The 21,495-nt window shown below is 48.8% G+C and overlaps 6 protein-coding genes across 6 annotated transcripts; 3 read left to right on the top strand and 3 right to left on the bottom strand.

The window, feature by feature from the left end:
• Positions 1–1,034: 1,034 nt before the first annotated feature.
• Positions 1,035–1,991, top strand: HIS1 (ATP phosphoribosyltransferase (ATP-PRTase) (ATP-PRT); the record flags this gene model as incomplete). Its single annotated transcript, XM_064900587.1, has 1 exon — positions 1,035–1,991. The coding sequence occupies one exon, from the start codon at positions 1,035–1,037 to the stop codon at positions 1,989–1,991; it is 957 nt and encodes a 318-aa protein (XP_064753899.1).
• Positions 1,992–2,024: 33 nt separating this feature from the next.
• LTR64_006253 (uncharacterized protein) lies at positions 2,025–2,928 on the bottom strand (the record flags this gene model as incomplete). The annotated part of the gene is made up of 2 exons (XM_064900586.1): positions 2,025–2,066; positions 2,143–2,928. The coding sequence occupies 2 exons, from the start codon at positions 2,926–2,928 to the stop codon at positions 2,025–2,027; spliced, it is 828 nt and encodes a 275-aa protein (XP_064753898.1).
• Positions 2,929–3,792: 864 nt separating this feature from the next.
• Positions 3,793–6,471, bottom strand: LTR64_006252 (uncharacterized protein; the record flags this gene model as incomplete). The annotated part of the gene is made up of 1 exon (XM_064900585.1): positions 3,793–6,471. The coding sequence occupies one exon, from the start codon at positions 6,469–6,471 to the stop codon at positions 3,793–3,795; it is 2,679 nt and encodes an 892-aa protein (XP_064753897.1).
• A 582-nt stretch (positions 6,472–7,053) lies between these two features.
• Positions 7,054–9,825, bottom strand: EST2 (Telomerase reverse transcriptase; the record flags this gene model as incomplete). Its single annotated transcript, XM_064900584.1, has 2 exons — positions 7,054–9,203; positions 9,288–9,825. The coding sequence occupies 2 exons, from the start codon at positions 9,823–9,825 to the stop codon at positions 7,054–7,056; spliced, it is 2,688 nt and encodes an 895-aa protein (XP_064753896.1).
• A 1,654-nt stretch (positions 9,826–11,479) lies between these two features.
• LTR64_006250 (uncharacterized protein) lies at positions 11,480–17,128 on the top strand (the record flags this gene model as incomplete). Its single annotated transcript, XM_064900583.1, has 2 exons — positions 11,480–12,716; positions 12,807–17,128. 2 exons carry the CDS (start codon positions 11,480–11,482, stop codon positions 17,126–17,128), a joined length of 5,559 nt encoding a protein of 1,852 aa, XP_064753895.1.
• A 982-nt stretch (positions 17,129–18,110) lies between these two features.
• Positions 18,111–19,262, top strand: LTR64_006249 (uncharacterized protein; the record flags this gene model as incomplete). The annotated part of the gene is made up of 7 exons (XM_064900582.1): positions 18,111–18,153; positions 18,205–18,219; positions 18,270–18,319; positions 18,375–18,394; positions 18,456–18,564; positions 18,665–19,107; positions 19,172–19,262. 7 exons carry the CDS (start codon positions 18,111–18,113, stop codon positions 19,260–19,262), a joined length of 771 nt encoding a protein of 256 aa, XP_064753894.1.
• Positions 19,263–21,495: the final 2,233 nt, after the last annotated feature.

The following is a 21,495-nucleotide window of genomic DNA, read 5'->3' as shown; positions in this document are numbered from 1 at the left end:
CATTCACGAGGACTTTGTGCCAACCCGCGACCACTCGAGTCATGCACGTCGTTCCTATCGCCCGACAGCGATTGGGACACCTTCAGAACAAGCTGGGACAGGTATCCATACTGCTTTCCCATGCACCAGACTTTCACCACTCTCCTTCACAAGCAGTCTCTTGGAGTATAATATTGTTTGAGAAAAATACAAGTTCGTCCATCGCAACAAATCCCCGGCTTATCGCAACCTTCTGGCTTCACGTTCGGACTCGAGCAGACATAGGATGTCGTCAACCTTGACTAAATAAAATGTCAATTCCTCCATTCTTCGCAAAAGAGGGGCCATTCCACTGTACCTGGTCCCTTGACGTTTCGGATAATGCTTCGACTTGTGTCGTCCATGAATTCGACTCTAACTTGTGTAACACCTCCTCGAGAACCTACAGAGGTACCACATCAGTATTCCGACCTCTTTTCTCGGTGAGGCATTGCGCGATCACGCACCAGTTCGTCCTAATACCCTGGTCACCTTAACCAGCTTAACTGGCTGCTTTTGCGATGCGTCCATGTTGGAGGTTGTGTGATTGTTTTATCGAGTCGTAAAGTGAGTGAGGAAGTTCGGTAGTCACGTAATGTTGTTGTTACGAGTAATGTGCGGACGCAGTTGCGATCGGAAATCCAGGAAATCTTGGCGAACGGCTAAACTGTGGGACAATATCTCGCGGGGCTTGCTCAAAATAATTGTTTTTTGTTCCATGAGAGCGTCTGGTTAGCGTACTATTCTGTACGACACTTGTGCTGCCAATTGTTGACTTGACGTTGTCGTATAACTCTGACAATTATCCGATGTGCTCCTGTGTTTTACAAAGATTTGCTGCCCGAAGTCTAAAAACATCGTTTAATAGGGGGACGTAATTCAACCACGGCTTCCATCAGACGACCATTGAGTCAGCGAGGTTTACAGATATTCGAATCAGGTTGTTGAGCTACTTCGTTGACCAATACCCTTTACTTTGACCAGATTGCTCTACATCTTCGAAGTTTCCAATCACCATGGATCTCGTCAACCACCTCACAGATCGCATGCTGTTTGCTGTCCCTAAGAAAGGCCGACTCCAGCAAGCCTGTCTGGACCTACTATCCGGCTCAGACATCCAATTCAGACGTGAGAACAGGCTCGACATAGCCCTGGTCAAGAACCTACCAATAGCTCTGATATTCCTCCCAGCAGCCGACATACCCACCTTCGTCGGCGAAGGTAGAGTCGACCTTGGCATTACAGGTATTGACCAAGTAGCGGAACACGATATCGCACTACCGTTCGACGAGCCCTCGAACGTCGAGCAAATACTCGATCTCGAGTTCGGCAAATGTAAACTCCAAGTTCAGGTCCCTGAACAGGGTGACATCAAAGAGGCCAAGGATCTCGTGGGCAAGAACATTGTCACCAGCTTCACGGCACTGACCGAGGACTACTTTGCACGACTCGAGAACAATCAAAGTCGGAAAGAGAGCATCAACGGCACCATGTCACCTATACCGAAGCTGAAAACGAAAATAAAGTACGTCGGTGGAAGTGTCGAGGCAGCCTGTGCACTGGGAGTCGCAGACGGCATAGTCGATCTCGTGGAATCCGGTGAAACCATGCGAGCTGCTGGCCTGTGCGCCATAGACACAGTGGTCGAATCCACGGCTGTATTGATCAAGTCGAAAAAGACTTCTAATCAGAAACTGGTTGATCTGATCACATCACGAATCAAAGGTGTGATACAGGCACAGAAATACGTCCTTTGCGCATACAACGTGCCAAGAAGCCGATTACCGGATGTGACCAAGATCACGCCTGGCAAGCGAGCACCAACAGTGACAAGTCTGGACGAGCCGGATTGGGTAGCTGTGAATGTTATGATAGCGAAGAAGGAGCTGGCAGGAGTTATGGACAGGCTTGAGGAAGCACAGGCGACGGATATATTGGTTACACCACTTATAAACTCACGAGCTTCGACATGAGCTCTTGTGCTTTAATCTGGTGCTAGATCCTCTTCAATAGAACAATAGATTACTTTGCAAACATTCCTCTTCAATCTAGCCTCTATTCTATAGCAATGCGCAGAACAACACTCCACATAACGCTAATTAACAACCATTGCCCTTTATATACCTTCGACACAACTCCAGCACTCGTAACCCCACTCCCACTCCCACTTCCGCCAGTCGTAGCAACCAGCGTCCCCGTCGCCCAACTCGTCCCAACACCCGTCGCCCCCAACGTCGCACTCAAAATATCGTACGACGTAGTACTCCCCGTCCCAACATCCTGATAAACCTGACTCTGCACCTGACTCTCAAAGAAGATATTCCGATCGCTCCCGGTTCCCTCCACATTCCCCGGCGGCCAATACTCGCACACAAGCATGTACCCACCAACATCATTCATCCCGTTACACGGGTACGCCGCACAGCCCACCGTCTGCGTATGTTTCCACACCAGCTGCGTGAAATGGCCCGTTGCCTCGGTAAAACCTGTTAGCTGGTTGAGAGGAGAGAAGGTGTATAGATCGCGCTCGTAGCCCCAGGCGTCAATGGCGGATGTTACGTCTGGGTAGCCGCGCGCAAGGTTCTCACCGTAGCCATGGGGGCCGTAGGAGTGTGCCCAGATGCATTGGGAGGAGTAGTTTGCGGCGTAGGTTGCGAGGGACTCGTTCCAGGAGAGGTAGGTTGCGTTGTGTTGGAAGCGGAAGAGGTTTGTGCTGTTGAGGACTGAGGTGCGGAGGGTGAGGTCTTCTGTGTATTGGGGAGAGGGAGGGGTGGTGGGTGATGCGATGTAGGTTGTGACGGTGGGGCCGGCGATTGTGAGTGTGGATGCTGTTATGGTTGTTTGTCTTTCTTCTAGGAGGGCTGTAATGGGAATGATATGGAGGATCAGGCACAGGAGAGGCAGGGACATTTGGGAGAGGTATGGATCGAAGGCACGCCTCATTATCGGTATCTAACAGGTTAAACTCGAGGAGAAAAGCACATCAAGGTCGACGGTTCGTTTCCGTTCGTCCTGCTGTGTCAAGATGGATGACCAGCTGGTGCAGCACTATGAGAAGTAAGTGTGCACGTGTGGAACCTTCCTCTGCTATCAATTCATCGTCTCTGTGGTGCTCTGATAACTCGCTGTACGATTCAGACTGCCGACAATGCTGAACAGTTACCAATGCAGTTGGTGTATCTGTAATCTATCGCAAGTTCTGTTAGCTGTGAGACCATTGCATCTTCTGCATCTCTGCAACTGATCATGTCATCGCAGCAAATGCGCAGCAGCGTTATCGTCCTAAGCGAATAACAGTAAACCTTGCCATACTAGGTATGCTTTCTTTAGGTGCCATGGCACAATGCCACTACGAGTAGTAGTGTCCGGCCTATTTTGTTCTTGACACAATTCCGTAGTTTCTACCAAAATAGACTTGCGGGCTTGCATAATCTCTCCGGGCTTGGCGCCAACGGCTCATTACTCAAGGATGACAAATCTCCAGAAGCCTCATCACAATGACGAGCGACAATGTTCACAAGGAAACTCGTGGCATATTTTACACCTGAAAGGCAATGTCTTGCAATACTGCTTGATAGAGACAATGTTATGCTGTTGGGCTCAACACCATTACTTGATGCAAACGAACCGCAGATGGACTTTGTACAAATCTGCTCGTCCAGCAGGTATTATGACCGTCAACCATGTCTAAACAATATTTCCACGCCATATGTAGTCTCAACCAAGTGTTGTGGTGAAGCGTCAACCATTCGTATATCATTAGTCGTCTGAACATTAATGTCCAGTATAGTCGAGCCTTCCAGCAGCTCGAATCCCATCCACGAACAGATCGCAGTTGTTTAGCGAATCAAACTTCCAGTAACCACTCCCGGTGCGGTTGTATGGTCCCCAACCAAGCATTTCCTGGATATTACGCCGTCTCAAATGTACATCCCCTTGGATCTCGAATATTTGCGATTGAAGAGCACCTAACAAAGCGACTGCTGTGCGAATAAGGTAGCGGTCGCCCTCGAAAATCCAGATATCCCAAATTCTACACAAACGATCGAGATCAAGCCCATTAGCAAACACAGTCTTGAACATGTGTTCGAAGACTTCTCTCCCTGAGAATCCGAGGCCAGAGTTCTGTTGATCGAGGAAGAGATAAGCGTGAAGTTGTGGGAATTTGATATCCAAGGTAGATTTCACCTTATCATAAGTCCGAGCTGCAACTGCTTCGTCGCCAGTTTGGAAAGCAAAGGGCAAAGATCTACGAAAACAATTTGCCATGAGTCTGAAAGCTTCTGCCGGAGTCGGCACTTGAGTCAGCATGAGCGCTGCCATTAGCTGTACGCCGTAGAAATAGCCAATATCTGCCCTGTAGACAGTATAGGCTTCGCAGACATCGATTAGATGTTGCCAATGTAAGCCATGCCGCTGAAACATGCTTAGATCCGGAAAAGCTGTTTCAGCATCCTTGTCGATATCGGCAAACCATTCACGCAAAGTCTTTTCGTGCTCGCTGAGCTCTTCTGTAGGCTTTGATTTGATCTCCTTGGCCCTGCCAACAGCCAACGTGTAACTTTGATCCGTGAGGTTCATCGGATTCCCGATCCTTCTCTGCCATACAGCACCACGCAGTTTAGGAGGAATGCCACGCCAGCAAAGATCGTTCACTCTTTTATCGATCGTCAACAGATCTGTTGTCGGGTCAACATAATAGGTCCAAATCCCATGTAAAGAATCGCGGACACCATCATCTGTACGTCTTTGCTGTTTCAGTACGTGCTCCTTCTTCTGTTCGGCCTCGATAGATGCCTGCATCATCTGCTTGTACTGTGCCAAGTGTCGTTTCTCCTCACGAGGATCCTTCGGAGGCAACCAAGATGGCCTGGTCCTCGACAACACGGCCTCTTTCTCTTTTGACGATGGCATAAAGTCAAGTGTGCCTTTCTGAATAGGAGGAAGCGGAATAGCTCCAGGAGCGGAACTGCGGTGCTGGTTGATGATTGCTGCGTCAAGTTTCGTGCTGGCTTCGTGATGGAAGTCGAGTTTTTCAGCAATAATACGAGCTTCATGGTCAAGATCAGCCATGACTAAGTTCCATGACTTGGTTCTGCCGAAGCGCAGGTCACTCTGGGGAGACGTCGATGCGGAATTGGATTGTGCTACGTGGTTCGTGGCTTTATTGAGCTTTTGCTTCCTCTGAGTTGTCCCTCTTGAACCGTTCCGACTTTTCGATGGAGTATTTGGCATAGTGCGTGCATGGCTTAAAGGTATAGGCGCCGGACTTGAAACGTGCGTACGTCTTTCAGGACTTCCTTGCGCACTGGATTGTGGTGAAAGTCCAGCAAGATGCGAACGAGTGACGAACGGCGAAAGAGGAACATTGAAAAGACTGGTATCGTCCGGAAGCTCATCGTCGGAATCGTGGTACTCGGCCTCAATCTCGTAAATGGTTTTCCTGGTTGGCTGCCACGAGCCTCGACGACTGGGTAGTGTGAGTGAAGAGGCCGAAGTTGATGAGTATTCGTGTTGTCCTAAACGTGGAACAGACTTGTTCTCGTGCAGTGCAGGCGATTCGGAATAAGTTCTTTGTGCATTGTGAGAGGAATTGGGGTTTACGGTGGGTCTAGTGAAGGTTCTCTTCGTGTATGGCGTAACGGCCGATTTGGCAGTTTTACTTGTCAACTCGGGATATCGTGTCTGCTGGATTTGCAACGCTGCAAGTACAGGTCTATGTATAGGCTTCTGGTGGGTGTTGGGTTTATTAATGTGCTCGACTTCTCGAGGAGCACTCCTGGTGTGAACGGAGTGATTCTCATCATCCAATATTATCTCTTCAAAATTCATTGTTCCTGCTGACAAGTCGTCGGACACGGAGAACTGGGAGGCATGGGAATCTGATGTAAACGAATGCGAGTCTGTAAGCTCTGGTGGTGAACCAGGAGCAGTCATGCCCTTTGGCATAGCGAAGGCGTCGATATGCAAAGCAGGCGTTAATGAACGAAAACGAGATGGCTGGATCACAGACTCATTATCGAGGAAGCCCTTTCCTGTAATGCTTCTGTCGATGCTCGAGCAGTGAAATGCGGATCTGGTGTCGTGTCCGTTGATTACTGGCAATGCCTTGCGCTGGCTCGATGTCGCTGGAAATGGATAGTGCCAACGTACATGTATATTATGTTCCTCCTCTTTTACGGCTGGTAGGAAAGTTTGTCTGTGAACGAATGTGTTATTGGTGAACCATGAGCGGTCGTTGACGTGGACGAAGTTCGAGTCGACAGTGAGCAAAGCAGGATTGTGCTCCGCGTCCTGCACGAGGAATCCTTCAACATCTTGCACTTTTCTGATTGGGAGCTCAACCAACGCAGACGGAGAGCTAAATTGACCATTGCGGATTCTGGTCGATCGCGGCGCCACAACGACCGATGGGCTAAACTCAGGCTGGCTTAAGCCTCGCCACTTGAGCATCCTTTGCTTAATGACGGTGATATCAGTGTTTGACTGCGACAGGTTGTTCAGTGACTGGGGTGAGGTTTGATAGGTGTCGCAGCATGAGATCTGGTCCACACCAGCCGCTCCGTTTTCACTTTCCAGCAAATGTCGCTTACATTCTTTAATTGGGAAACAGGATCCTTAAATGCGCTTCGAGTTGTTTGCAACACAGATTCCTGTAATATGACACTCGAGACGCTTAATGTTCCAGATAGTGACTCGGTAGCGTTTGAAGATTGGCTGTAATGCTTGGACGAGGGGTCGACCTCAAGGCCGCAGCTGCGAGGAGTTTGCCATGTGTTGTATTGACTACTAACCAGACGTTCGTACAGCAGTTTCACCTACAGTCAGTCTCACAGACCTGTCGTTGAAGTAGTAGATCAACCCAGCCAGTGAGAGTCTGTTCTCCAAGACAGCATAAAAGTGTTTACTTTGCGGTATCCAAACAAGCACGAGCCATCACGCTACTTCCTCCACAGAGCATACCAGATTCGTCGTCAACTGCAACAGTCATCGACTTAAGAGTGCACGTATGTTTCAAGATGCTGGGATAATATCTTAGTAAACATAATGCTTCACTGCCCTGGAACCAGCAGCTACTGGACCATCCAGTACCTTTACCTCCTGGTTCATGCTATATTGCGTGTGTACCTTCAAGTCATGCAGCCACACCAAGACCTGCGGATACGAAGCATTCTTGGCCCGCAACACTTGCATAATCGCTACGGCAGCTATGCAGCAAACTTGATGTCGTGTCATGTACTGCTTATCTGTACTAGGATACTGCTTCATAGTGTCAAAGACAACGTTGATCAACTGCTCGATAAGACCAATCAACATCTTCTGACCTGGACGCCTTGATCGGGGCATACTGGCACAATGCTGGTGCAGCTTCATAGCGCTTTCTTGGAAGCACTCGATCAAAGTCTGCAGCACTCGTGTGCTACTATTTTGAGTTCCATCGAGCAAAATGCTCTGCAGCTGTATCCGGAGCGATTGCGCTACTCTTCGTTTCAGCTTTACTCCTGCCTGACCGTGTCTATCGATTGTTAATGTATTTGCAATGACATTGTCCTTGCGGACGCGATTCTTGCTAACGTCAAGAGTCTCGGTGTCTACAAACAGACCACAGAACGGAAAAGAAGTAGAGTTGAACAGCCGAGGAATTTGAACACCCTCGACGACCATGTCGAAATTGACAAGACTCTTCTCTGGATGGACACGTAATCCGTAGTCCGTGTCGCCAGACTTCATTGCCTCGACAAACGCAATCGCTTCCGAGCGTTGTGTGCTTATTAGCAGAAAGTCGTCGATGATCCTGAGGAGTACCGAGTTACGAGGTTGGAGGAACGAAAGTCTCGTCCTCTCAAACTCATTGTAGAAGAATGTGCACAGCATACTCGATAAGACGGATCCTTGAGGTATGCCTTCTGTTTGCCTGTAGTACTTTCTGTCGATTCGGATGAGGTTCGCCTGGATATGCCTTCGTAACAAACCTTCTGCTTGCTGCTTGGAGATGAACTGATGCTGATCCAGATTACTGTATATCGCCGCATTCTTTGTGGCCCGCGATGGCTCACCAGAGAGCAAACCATCTGGACAACCCACAGGTCTCGCCGCCTTGGAAAATTTGACTGACGTCCTCGGTATGTCACGGCAATCGAAGATCCTGCTCTCTGCATGCCTGGTTATGTGATATTGCTCGTGTTGAAACAAGCTACGGCTGAAGTCGAGCAGTTGTTGTTGAGGAATGCTGTCGAAGGCTGACCGAATATCAACCTTAGCAAAGTACAATGTAGGTTGCCCCTCCATACCAATCTGAGCTTTGAACCCAGCTAACTTTCTGTGTAGATCATGAATTGAGAAGGCACATTGATTGAAGGCCACATGGTTGTGTTCTTTCTCATAATTGAAGATGCTGAATATAGGTGATAGGCGAGTATTGATACTAGGGGCGAGAAATCTCCTACCATTGACGACCCTGATCACCCGACGGCTCAGGTTAGCAATCGGACGTGTCCCAGCTTCTTTGGGGAGCAATCGAATAGTGCTGTATCCTAGCTGGTCGTTTCGAAGTATCTGTCGCGCCACGTTCGAAGCCACTGGGGTCAGAGAGCTCATCATTGCCGACCTCAAGCACGGCTGACACAAACGCTTCCAGACATCGTGTCGGAAAAAGAGCAGTTTGTTTCTGTGGATGCCACTTTCGGTGACATAGAAGTTTGTAGCCACGAGTGGTATCAGGAGGGAATCGAACATATAATAGATGAATTCATTGAGTAGCTCAGCGCGTTTGCGGACGTCTGTAATTGCTACTTTGACATCAGACCCAACATGCTCTGGGGCGAGCCATCTGATCGCCTTGATCTTTAGCCCTTGGACGAGCTCATGCATGCTAATGGTCTCAAATCTCCGCATGCATGCAAATCGGTCCACACGATCAAGTACCTTGCGCCAATTCTCGACGCCATCACTACCTCTGCCAAAAGTATCACTTGGCAAGAGTCGTTTGATTGTCGCTTGGCAGAACGCAACGACATGGCATGTTGGCGTGGCATATGGAAGAAACGACCCTTCTCTTTGCTCAACATCGACCGGTTTACCAAGAGCTGGTTCTGGTACATCAACAGAGACTGTCCCGATCTGGGTCTGCAGCACAGTCGATTTCGGACTTAAGGATTTGGTATTGGCTACAGAGGATAGCCTAGCTGGTGTCGGTGTAAGAAGTCGACAGACTGTCACAGGACAGTAGTGTGCAAGCAATTGATTGTACGAGCACGATCTGTGCCTACGCTGTATTTGTTGGACCAGGTGAAGAACACCATGACGCAGTCGCTTAGGTATTGGCTTGGATGTGGCGGCCGGATCGTCCTCAACGTCCCTGCGAAACGAGTAGTCCTTAAATGGCTGCACTGTTTCCGTCCGGTCAGTGATGAAGGTGAACACGTTATGTAGCTTGAACTGTCGGGGAAATATGTACTGCAGAAGAACAGGGTCACCGACCTCGCTGCTCAATCTCGTCACTTTGTTAAGTACGTGGACCGGCTTTAGTCCGAATGAGACTTCTCCGTTGTGGTTGAGCGATGGTTTGCTATAGAGCATGCGGCTGCGCACGATAACGATTTGATTTAGCGTTCGACACGAAGCCGTCGTTGTATGGTTGGCATTGGAGGTGGTCTGAGGATTCGTGTCACGGCCACGTTGGAGGCATAGGTCGTGTATTGGAAAACCGCTAATCTGAACAAAGGTGTTCTTGTGGTCATTATTGCTGATGAACAAACCACAGTCTAAAAGGAGGCTCGAAAAGATGGCTTCACCATCGGCGCCCATGACGGTCATAAGCTGTTTCCATGGTTGTTGTCTCAATACCTCTACAGCCGAGTTATCGTGGCGTTTAATTATACCAGGTAGTATTGGTCTGCATTCATGTTCAGCCATCATAGATACAGTGACGCAACGTTCTAGTCCATGGCACAGGATGTGGTTGGGTTTTCGTGCAGTTTGATCGCTCTGTTTGAAGAGAAACCAGATTACAAATTCCACGACCTGTACAAAGTGAGCATTTTCCGTAGCTGCTCTGCGAGCCACTTACATCTTCTAGCGTAGTCTGTTGAGTGGTTGCAGAACCTGACCTAGAAGCTCGCTGAGTGGTAGTGAACTCAACGTAGGCTTGTTCTCGGCTGGTAAGGACTGGGGTGGAAGCTGTAGTCAGAAGGCCGACGAAAGTGTGGTTAAGCAAGTGACGGAAGCCAACGTTCGCACTTTCCAATTCAGCAAGACGTCTTCTACGCAGCCTGGAAGTGGTGGGCAACCTGTGAAGAACATATTCCTTCAACGTCTTCACCTCACGATAATATTGTTTAAGCAGTGGGTGGGCAACGGAATGACTATCAGTATTAGTATTGCTGCGTTCTGTCTCGTGGACCTTGGCTCGTTTATGATGCAAACCAGCCTGGACAGACGGTGCTTTACGTTTCCTCTTCGCCATACTGTCCTTGATCTTTTCTTATCTCATTGTGTATAAATCGGATGTGGTGTGCACTATCATTCAATTGGAGTCAACTGTCCTGTTCGATAGACACTCGCATTGTTTCAGGAAAGTAAGAGCATCGTACTTGGATGCTCTCTTTTGACTTAAGAGGTCAAGGCAATTGCTCAAGCACATTGGGGATGACGGGCTATGCCTGGTCGTGGGAGTACGACGCGGTATGTTCAGTATGTAAACACAAGAGACGCGTCTCTGCATATTGTTTTGAAGAGAACCGCCGGATAACGGACCCTTAAGAAAGCCGGCAGCAGACTAGCGTTGCAGCCAAGCAGGATCCACCCACGAGCCCGAAGTGAAGCTAGACTCCAAGGAGGAGTCCTGCGGTGCTGGCTTTGGCGGACAAAGCCATGGGTCGGCAGAATAGCGTGGTCTGTCAGAGACAAGCCTGCAATTCCTATTGTGAAACCATAGATTCATTATTGCTACATACTCAACGCCGTCGAATCACGTATTCCTCCCAGCAAGCTGACTCTAATTCGTCGTCGATAAGACCTTTGAGACTGGACGTGTTTAAGCCTACTGCTCGCCCTCGTGTTAGAACGATAAGCCTGGTCAACTTCTGCAGACCACCTTGGGCTTTAATCGCTGCATCTGGTAGTGCTTCAGCCCCGTCCGTGCTACAGCCGACGAGATCTTGACCCGATATAGAGATTGCAATCGGGAGTAGAGCTGGTACCACCACGGCGACGTATCGATCCACGTAAGCAGAGAAGACCTGGGCAGAAACACAGGCGGGAAGGAGACCGGCACTCACCAAAGCAAGACCCTATGAGTCTTTGGCTGGACGGCCAGATTGAACGTATGCCTTGAGCAAGTTCATTCGCCATCTGCACAAAATGATCAGGTGGAAAACATTCTTACTCCCTAGCGTGACTATATCGATCGAGCGCTGGACATCCTGAGCCGAAGCAACACGCGGCCTCTAAGAGCCACAATATGCCCACTGTGGTGCCTGGACAGGACGAGCACTATGCAAGCCCTAACCGTCGACAGTCGCTTCAAGCACAGACTAGCCTGGCGGATCGGTTGAAGAAGACGGGGCCACACTCACCTACTGCTAATAGATCTGCTGTCTACCTGCCTACAACCACGTATAGTCCACAGCAGTCGCAGTATCTCCCATCTCGAACGAGAACGCCCTCGCACTCCACCAACTTCGCACGAACAGATACTCCTCGCGCCTTTTCTCCACCACCACTCCCCAACCACGACACGAATCCGCCCTCGTCCGTGAACCCTGATGATTTCTACCGCGATTACACCCAAAACTCTCAGCTGGGCTTGTTGTCGTCTGCGACCCTCCATCAAGAGGCTTTGAGAACGTTGAACTCACAAGAGGAGGCCAAGTCAAGAGTCGGTAGCAACGGCAGCTATTCCACAAACTGGTCGCTAGACGACAGCAGAGACACTGCTCCTCAACCAAAGTTACTCAGTATAAGGTCAAGGAAATCGTCGGTCAAAAATCTGGTCGCCCAGATAAATGCTTCTTCGACAGCAGAAGTGCCTCCTGTTCCGATACAGCCGGTATCAACGACTTATACTCCCCAAGAGCCGACTTCTTATCTCTCTTCAGCAAATGTATCGCATTTTGGAGGTGTAAAGAAACAATCGCACTCTTCTCGACAATCAAGTGGGACACGCATCGCCCGCTCAAAGCCTGAAGAACCACAGATCAGCCAGAGGAGGCCACTATTCGGGGAATTGCTTCCTACTTCTGTCTCTTCGCCATCTGCTGGTTTTGGCATTGTGAGTCCTAGAACAAGGGCTGGCTCTGACAACTCGCCAATGCATAGTCCCAATCCTATGTTTCCGCCCAACTATAGAGACAGTCCATTCGTACTCTCGCCCGCTGTTTACGCCCCAACCAGTCAGGGGCAAGACCACCGCAGATCCCAAAGTGATGCATTGCACAACTCGTCGTATACCAATACAATGACCTCTCCGATATCTGCCCGTCGACCACCAATCACATCCCGGATACCCGTTGGTACTCGACGGCTAAGTGCTGCCTCTGATTCTGAAACCTCGGCGCCAAGTTCTCGAGCACCTTCTGCGTTGGACAAAAGACAAGTGACTAATGGTGCACTTAAATCTACAAACAAAGTCACTGGCTCCAATCAATCCTTGTCTGTTCAAGACCAGCCTGGAAAAATAACTTCTCCAGGCCGAAGAGGTAAGCCAGTGAACAGTCAGCAGCTCGCCTTGCAAAGAGGTGCCAAAAGTCCAACTCTTCGAGCTAATATTATTGTTCCTCTACCTAAAGTCTCGCCACCTCTGCGAAGCTCTCGACCTCGTTTGCCTGTTTCATCCGCGTCGACCGCTGCCTCTCGAGCTCGTATGGCCGAAAAATTTAATTCTTTGCAGAAGATCAACAATGAAAAAAGAGCTGCCCAGCAACGCCGTGTGAAACCCCCAGAGCTTACGGATATCGATTTGGATGCAAGAAGATCAAGGATAACACAAGCCTTGACTAAGTCTAGAGAGAGCGAAGAACTTACATCGAAAACTGGGTTCAGCAAACGTTGGGAGTCCCAAAGCAGAATCTCGTCACCCAGGCCTGGTTCGAGCATCAGCGACGATGTAGGCCCAGTTTTGCAGGCGGTTCCTGGTGCTGGCAGCTACGAGAAAGAGCAAGAAAGGCTCGAACATCAATATGATCAGAAATACGCCACAAGAAACGCGCTGCATGTTGTCGGTAACCCGCAACGTCAGATCGAGGAAGATGACTCTCCTACTCTAGGTCACGACGCGAGTCCTACAGACCACCCTGGTATGCAAATACAAACGAACCTACTAAGAATCCCTGACAGAGCCGAACCGCAATCTGCTGTGACTGATGCCACAGCAGACACTGAAGCCACCCATATCGATCCAGAACCTCAAGAAGACGCCGATGCCGCGAGTTTGCTTAGTCACGTTATGCAGATGCGTGACACAAGCCCCTCTGGCCAATTTCATCACTCTCCACGTACCTACGATGAACCAGAGGATCGTGCAGATGTCGAGTCGGTCAATCTAGTATTACGAAATACCACTTATCTTGACGATGACGAAGCCATCAAAAAAGGTTATAGAACAAACTTCTCTATTCCTGAACCATTGCCAGAAGAGCCCGAGGATAGAGGGTCGACCCGAGATTCGTGGACTTCGTCCTTGCATGACGAGGCTGACAACGACGATGGCTATTTTGCATCTAATGCATCACATTCAAGAGAAGAATACCCCGATTACAAGCACATGAACAATGGTTCCAACCATGGCGTCGACCAGGATGAGATGGATTCTTATCGCGATACGATGGCATCTGACGCTTATACAACCATTAACGTCGTTTTGCAGGAACACTCAAGCTCGGGTATCGTCGATCAGCAGTTTGTTGATGATGTCTATCAGAAGGTACTCGAGACTTGTCCTGAAATGGAGGAAGAGAAGAACTATGACTCAGCAAAAATCGAGCAACTTTGTCTTCAGGAGATTTTGCGCAGGCACGAGAGCGCTGCGCTTGAATTGCAACTGGCTCCAGAGGTCACCAGCCCTGCTGGCGAACAAACACCGCAACTCGAACAAGAAGAACACATTGCCGAGACGTACGAACGTGAGCCAGAAGTTTCAGAGCTACCTGCAAATGATGACAGTCTCCTCACTTTACCGTCAACCAAATTTCAAGGCCATCGTCAAAAACCCAGTCTTGATAGCGCTGAAGATTGGGCAGGCACGTCCCCATCTATTAGTGATTGGGCACGGTTTGCGGTCGACAACGAAACTCCGCCTCCACAAGATGTGGTACGAGAGTCTGGCCTACCACTGCAACAAACAGAACAGCCGCATGTAGAAAAAGTGTCCGAAAACCACAGCGAGCAATGTCACAGAAGTGCGCAATCCAATTCCATCCGTGGCACTTCTCAATCAATTGAAGTATTCGATGAAGACACCTCGGAACCTGAAGAATATGGTGTAGCCATCATTCGTGCACCATCTCGTTCGCCTCCGCCTCCTCCTAAGGACAATATACCAAGTATCGGCCAGATATCGAGAATCGCAGCTGAAACCACTCCCAACACGGATATTCCACAACCGAGAGTGCCTCATCGTATCACATCACTTAATCAAGTTGAAAGTGCGAGGTCCTCGCAGTCCACCTCCAGACCGCCTTCAGCAAAGTCTCGTACCGACATCATACCTTGGGAGAGCCGAGACCTGCCAGCAGACGGTACTAGTGCGGACGTTATGAGCCCTGAAGCTCGTCGATTGAAAAAGCGTAAACATATCATAAAAGAGCTTGTTGACACTGAGAACATCTATCAACGCGACATGCGCGTTCTGTGCGATATCTACAAGCAGACTGCTGCTGCAGCGTTAACAGAGGACGATATTAGAGTCTTGTTTGGTAACGTTGAGCAAGTACAGATTTTCGCGAGGGACTTTTTGACGGCGTTAAAGCAGACCTCCAAAGCATCGTACGTTAGCGATCGAAAGAAAGATCCAAAAGGGTCTTTCGAAGCAATGGCGCGTGCCAACTCAAGTTCGTCGACGCTGGCTTCGGCAAAGATTGATGCTGAGATTACTGATCTCCAAAGAGATCGTGAAACAAGAATCGGAGATGCCTTTGAAGGATCGTTGAAGGACATGGAGGTAGTATACGCCGAGTACATTAGAAATCGGCATGCCGCAAACCAACGACTTGAAGCGTTGCAAAAATCTACGACAGCTCAGGACTGGCTGAAAGAATGTAGGGATAATTCCAGCGACATTACCAATGCTTGGAATCTTGATGCCCTTCTGGTGAAACCAGTTCAGCGCATCACAAAATATCCTCTACTCCTCAGGGAACTGATTGATGCCACGGTCGACGATCATCCTGACCTCTCGACGTTAAAAAGGGTGTTAACTAATATGACTGATATCAACATACGCATCAACGATGTAAAGAAGCATGCAGAAATGCTCGATCAAGCTATTAACAGGAAGCGAGGCCAATCAGATGTGCGGACTGGATTTTCGAAGGCTTTCGGAAGGAGAGCAGAGAAACTCAGACAACACGTTGGAATCACGGAAATGTATGAAGACACAGAATACGACAAGCTCAGGATTGCCTATGACAACAATTACGTGCAACTCATGGTAGTTGCCAATGATTGCCTGTCGTACGACAAGGGCATTACTCAGTGGGTGAACAAGATGGTCGAGGTCGCAGCAGCAGCAGAAGCATGGGTTGACGTCGGCCACTCTCATCATCAACAAGAAGAGAGCAAACTGCGGCACTTCGCCATGATTGTGCGCAACGTGCACAATATCGCACTTCCTGATCATCTTGAACATCTACAAAAGAAAGTCATCAAGCCAATGACTACGACAGTAGATATTCTGCAAAAATTCAAGGACGACCCGAAGGGATTATTACACAAACGAGACAAGCGATTGGTCGATTATGCGCAGATGAAGAACAGGAAAGATAAAGGAGAAAAAGTGGACAAGAAAATGTCGGAGCGTATGGACCAGTGGGAAGCCCTTAATACTGAGGCCAAAGAGCGAATGAGGAAGCTTCTGAGAGCTACTGCACACCTCGTGCAATCGTGCCAGGGCCACCTTGTACAGCTTCAAATGTCATGGATGGTCATGATTCAGCAAAAACTCTCGAATGTAATGGGAATCAACTTGAACCGGCTGTCATTAGCAGACATCGAGAAGACCTGGCAGGAAGATTTCGATTTTCAGGAGGCATCCGCTCTCACGCTCGGAGTCTGTAATGGGTCGTTGATACTGCAAGCGGCGAACATGACGAGCTTTTTGACGCCGAGCTCGACGCTCAATGGAGAAGATTCGCCACGTCAGATGTCATTCAGCAGCCTCAACAACAATACCAAGAGATCGATAACCATAAACAGCGATACCTCGACTGTGCCAACTCTGGACTTTGGATCCAGACCTAGTGGCACATATACTCAGAATTTATCAGAAAGTCATTTCGACCGTCCATATCCGTACCCAAGCAATCGAAATAGAGCGGCCTCAACCACATCTGGAAAGTCTTTCCATCGTCCAGAGGTTCCCTCTCGAGCTTCGACAAATGCCAAGCACACATCAGCAAGCGCTAATTTCGCCAGGCTAGGCACGAGTCCGTCAATACCACAGGACGCCTTCGCTCCCCCACGGCTGAGTGTCGAAACGTTATCGCCTCTCATGAGCTCGTTTCCAGCTTCAATTCATGCTGAAAGACCTCTGTCATCGAATACGTTCTTCTCAGCATCTCCTGCACCCTCGCAGAATCAGCCTACAGAGCGAAGCAGAGGCTCGGGCGTCTTCTCCTCTGCACTTCCAATGTCTGATTCACCTGTCTCTGAACGACATCCCGCGGAGGCGCTCTTGGGCGAGCCGAAAGTCCTATTCACTGCGGCGAGTGTGTACGAATTTAATATCGATCGCGCACGACGCGAGGCAGGATTTCCCTATCTAACATATGTCACGGGCGAGATATTCGACGTCGTTGGTGAACGTGGCGAGCTCTGGCTTGCGAAAAACCAGGACGATCCTAATAAACAAATAGGCTGGATATGGAATAAACATTTTGCACGGTTGGCGGAATGAACATGCCACTGGCTGATAAGGTTACACCATTGTACGATATGGACGGTTTTTTCTTGAGGTTAAGCAGCGCGAATCTCGCGCTGCCTTTTTCCAAAGGTCGGATACTCTATGCCTCTAGATATTGTAGATTGATGACGACGTACATGCATGCTGAGCGTGGGGATGGTGTTATTTGTTACACCCTTTGAAACTATTTTCATAAGCTTGAACAATGGAAACAGCTTGTGCTCTCTTTCTTGTGTATAGTATTGATGCTGAGGCAGCATTCAAGCGAGAAACAAGCACGTATACATTTGTTGCTACTGTGAACAAGTGACTAAAGCTTGGTGCTGGCTCATCATCAAAGTCAACCGTGCAATAAATTTGATAGTCGTTTCAAAAGGCCGATCGCAGCGTACTTAGATCGTGGCTGAAACCACGACGTAATAATGGTTCTTTCGAGGTGGATGACGCTGCTAAGGTTGTGTTACCTCCACCACTGCATCCAAACAAGCAAGCATATTCAGGCTGGACTTGATCAAGTTCAAGTTTAACGCCGAGGACTCGACAGTTGTGCTAGTGTTGTTAATTTGTTCTCTTGCACACCTGCGCCGTTTCATCTGCGACCTAACACTCGAGTTGAAACTACCTGTTGCGTCCGTCATTGTGCACTATGTACTTGCCACTATCCAGCGGACAACCGAGACGATCATGAATATTTGGCATCAATAGGTTGAAGAATAAAAGAGCTTGAATCTACTTGGATAAGATCAAAAGCCTCACGAGCTAAACATCATGCATCCATTCGGTGGACATTTGAGCAGGCACTTTCGAGAGTCGGTAGGGCAGCCGTCACATTCCTTCCGTGTTACCACCGCAGCCGATGTCATTGTATTTCGTTGTGCTTGTGTTGGATGGACTAGCAAGTGCTTCTGTCACATTTGATCGTTCCTTCAAGCTATCAGGGTCTCCCTGCGAGGTTTAGAATTGTCGGCTAATCAAGATGGCTTCACAGCTTAAACCAGATGATACACCTTACTTGAGTTGTGGGTTTTGTTTGCAGGTGAATGGATAATGGTCATGCTGACACGTTACAGACTACGATGTGCGACGTACGAATCCCTTCGCCTGGCCTAAGTATTTCGAGACTGATGGGTGGCAGTACTCAAGATCGATATTAATGCGTTGAAGAATGACTGGCTTACAGACAATGTATGTGAGAAAGCTGAAGGACTACGACTGCGGAGAGTGCTGACATACTGGTCAGGTCATCACATTCTGGGAAGAGTACGTGACCGAGATCGAGTCGAGCGAAATGAAAGTCTTCTAATTGCATTCGATCCTACAGATTTCTCGAACGCGAATACCTTACAGAATTCAAGAACTCTAAGATCATCCTATTACGGCCAACCATGTCAGTCATGCTTGGGTTTGCGCAAGATGCAAAGGAGGTAAAGGTACGTTTCTAAAGACGTGAGATCGTGAACCTTGACATGGCTCACCAAGTGCCGCCTAGGCAGCAGGAGCAAGCACACAAGTTAACTTCTCTCTTCACAGGAAGCACTTCCGGATTTCACAGGCGTAACCCATGTGTTCCTCCCTATAAATGATTGCAACACTCCAAACCAAGCAGAAGAGGGTACACATTGGTCGCTCCTTCTCGTATCTGTCGTCGACGGTGTGGCCTTCCATTACGACTCCTTCTATCACGGTAACCAAACGGTAGCCTTAAACGTTACAAACAAACTCTCCCGTCTTCTCGGCATAAAACTCCGGTTCATACAGTTGCAAGACACACCGCAGCAGGAAAACGGCAGCGATTGTGGAGTCTATGTTTGTCTATTCATGAGACATTTATTGTTGAAGAGACTATTGATGGTAAGAACTAACGAGAAGGTGAGCATGAGCATGGCCGACAAGAAGATCGATGCACGAGAGGGGAGAAAGGAGATGCTCAGAGTCATCGAGGATCGTAGGAGAGAGGGCGAGAAGCGACGATCGTGAGTAACAATCCGTGTTCCACACTGTAACATCACCGAGACTGCATGCTAATAACTCGGACAGACTGAGCAAATCTCCTGCACCAGGGTCGCGGAAATCGAGGAGTCCACCTAGGATAGACAGTCCCATAGACGACTCTAGGAATTCACGATGATACTTCTAATAGACGAGGAATATAACAGGAATGACAATTGTATGGCAAGGCGATAATGGACGATATGGAATGTTATGGCTGGGTGTGCTTCAGATATCTGAATGAAAACATACTTCTGGAAATTCTCTGGGTAGTTTCCTACATCGTATCGTGGTACTGGTTAATCATATACGCCGATTTGGTTGTCAGTTTATGGCCTCAATGCTTGCCGTCCGTGAGCCAGCAAGTGCGCTGTCGTAATCGTGGAACAAAAACGACATGTACTTGTGATGAGGCTTGGGTAAATTCAGGTTATGTGAGGGTTCCTGAGGTTTCTGGAGGTTATCGCGTCAACCCGCTTCAACCCGCGTCAACCTCTCTCTACCTCTCTTGCCCTCGTAGGACCTCCTTCGACCCCTACTCAATAACCAATCTAACATAGGACGCCGTGTATTCTTTAATGTAGATACGTCCAGATGGTCGCGTTACTGTGAAGCAATCGACTTATTCCAGAAGAAAATACTGTTCTCTTTCGAGATTCGGGCAATTCCAGGTTACTACAAGAGGGTTTTGGAGGTTAAGGCATCAACGCGGAGTAACCTCCATCAAACCCTCCTTGATCTATGCGGTATCTCTCGTGAGTTAATCTCTTTCAGCTATTACTGATTTGATTTCAGTACGTAGACGATCATCGGACATTAGCCTTGTAAAGAGCAATATTCTGGAAAAAGGCATTGCACACCTCTCAGGTGATATGCAGAAACAGTGCTCGGTCCATACTGTATGAGCCACGAGTCGACGGAGGACGTCATGCTTTCTAGGGTTTCGGCAATAGCCTCGAACCTTGTAGTAGGAGTAATGAAAAGCCACAGACTCGAGTCGAGCAGACAGACTCGAAGTTCTGACTATCAGGTTTTTGAAGAGAACGAATCATGCAGGTACACTGTACACGGCTGAATGACCATTCCTTTCTCAGAAAAGGAAGAATGACTACCCAACGAGACTATTAAACTTTATTCCGTGATAGGTGCAGTAGAACGATGCAGACAAGTCAACTATACAAAAGAGAGATTTGCAAGGTCGTATGCTACTGGTGTGGTTTGGGAAAGCACGTCGCCCACTCGCCATGTATGAGAAGTACTTGCACAACGAAACGAACTCCACGCGACATGATTCGCCACGAGCTCGTGCATATGTGGCTTTTCGCTTGGGGTGTGATCTTCACAGAGTATTAACGATGGTGTCCTGACCCGCTTGGGCTTCATCTGTACACATCGTTTCAGCCTCAAAGACTGACTTAAACCACATCCCGTCCAGTCAAAGTGTCGGAGGCATCACAGCAAATTTGTGGGCGTGTAATATGGCAGATTCGGGGAGCCTCCAGATCGTGCCTTGGCCATGGTGTTCTGATGAGGAGGGGTGGCTTGCATATAGCTCATGATTCTCCTAGGTGGCGGACAGACTTGACGAGTAAGAGAGGGTGCAGCAATAAAGGACACCGAGAAACCAGCATAAGGGTACCATTTCAGTGACCTTCATGCCGTCAAACGAAGCGCCGAAAACAACGTTGTGCAGCAGTAGGAATATACCATCTATGATTGGTCATTACCCCTGCCAGCAGTATGACTAAAGCCAGCTTGCGGCTGACGTCGTTCCTTGGAAGGAATAGCGCAGGAGGAGATCTACAACTTGAAGCACATTACGACCTGCTGATCGATCGCTTGAATACGAGAGGCGAAGTCAAGTCGTTGCTCGGGAAGTAGCTCCTTTGCAGAAATACGAGCAATCCTTGAGACGAATCTGCGGCGATCGAAGCATAAACTTTCCCTCTTCCAGTATCTCTCGTGGCGAGTGTGGTTTGGAGGTCTTGGAAACGTGTCATTGTGTTGACTGTCGAGTTAGGGACTGTACCGACGTCCTGGACGAGACTTGGTGGTGGAGATCGAATGAGAACCAACTGTTGATGCTCTAGTATGCGTAGGAATGAGCACAAGACACAACTTTCTGAGACAGGTTCGAATGGTTTGAAGAGATGGGATGTTTTTAAGCCACACGACCAGTCTCCAAGCAGAACCGTGTTTCACAGGCACGACGGAGACCAATCGTAACTTAGCGCTTCTGGGACGAGCTTGCAGCCGGCAACGATGCAGCTGACGCCACAATGACGCGAATGGACCAGGAATTTGGCGGCCATGCCACGAATCTATCAGTCCTGAAATAGTCCAAGCCACCAACCGTTAGAAGATGCAGCTGG

This window comes from Lithohypha guttulata, assembly GCF_036872675.1.
Source record: "Lithohypha guttulata strain CCFEE 5908 chromosome Unknown scaffold_4, whole genome shotgun sequence".
Taxonomy (NCBI): domain Eukaryota; kingdom Fungi; phylum Ascomycota; class Eurotiomycetes; order Chaetothyriales; family Trichomeriaceae; genus Lithohypha; species Lithohypha guttulata.
Note: the sequence above shows the minus strand (reverse complement) of the source record. Positions and strands in the feature narration are given on the sequence as shown.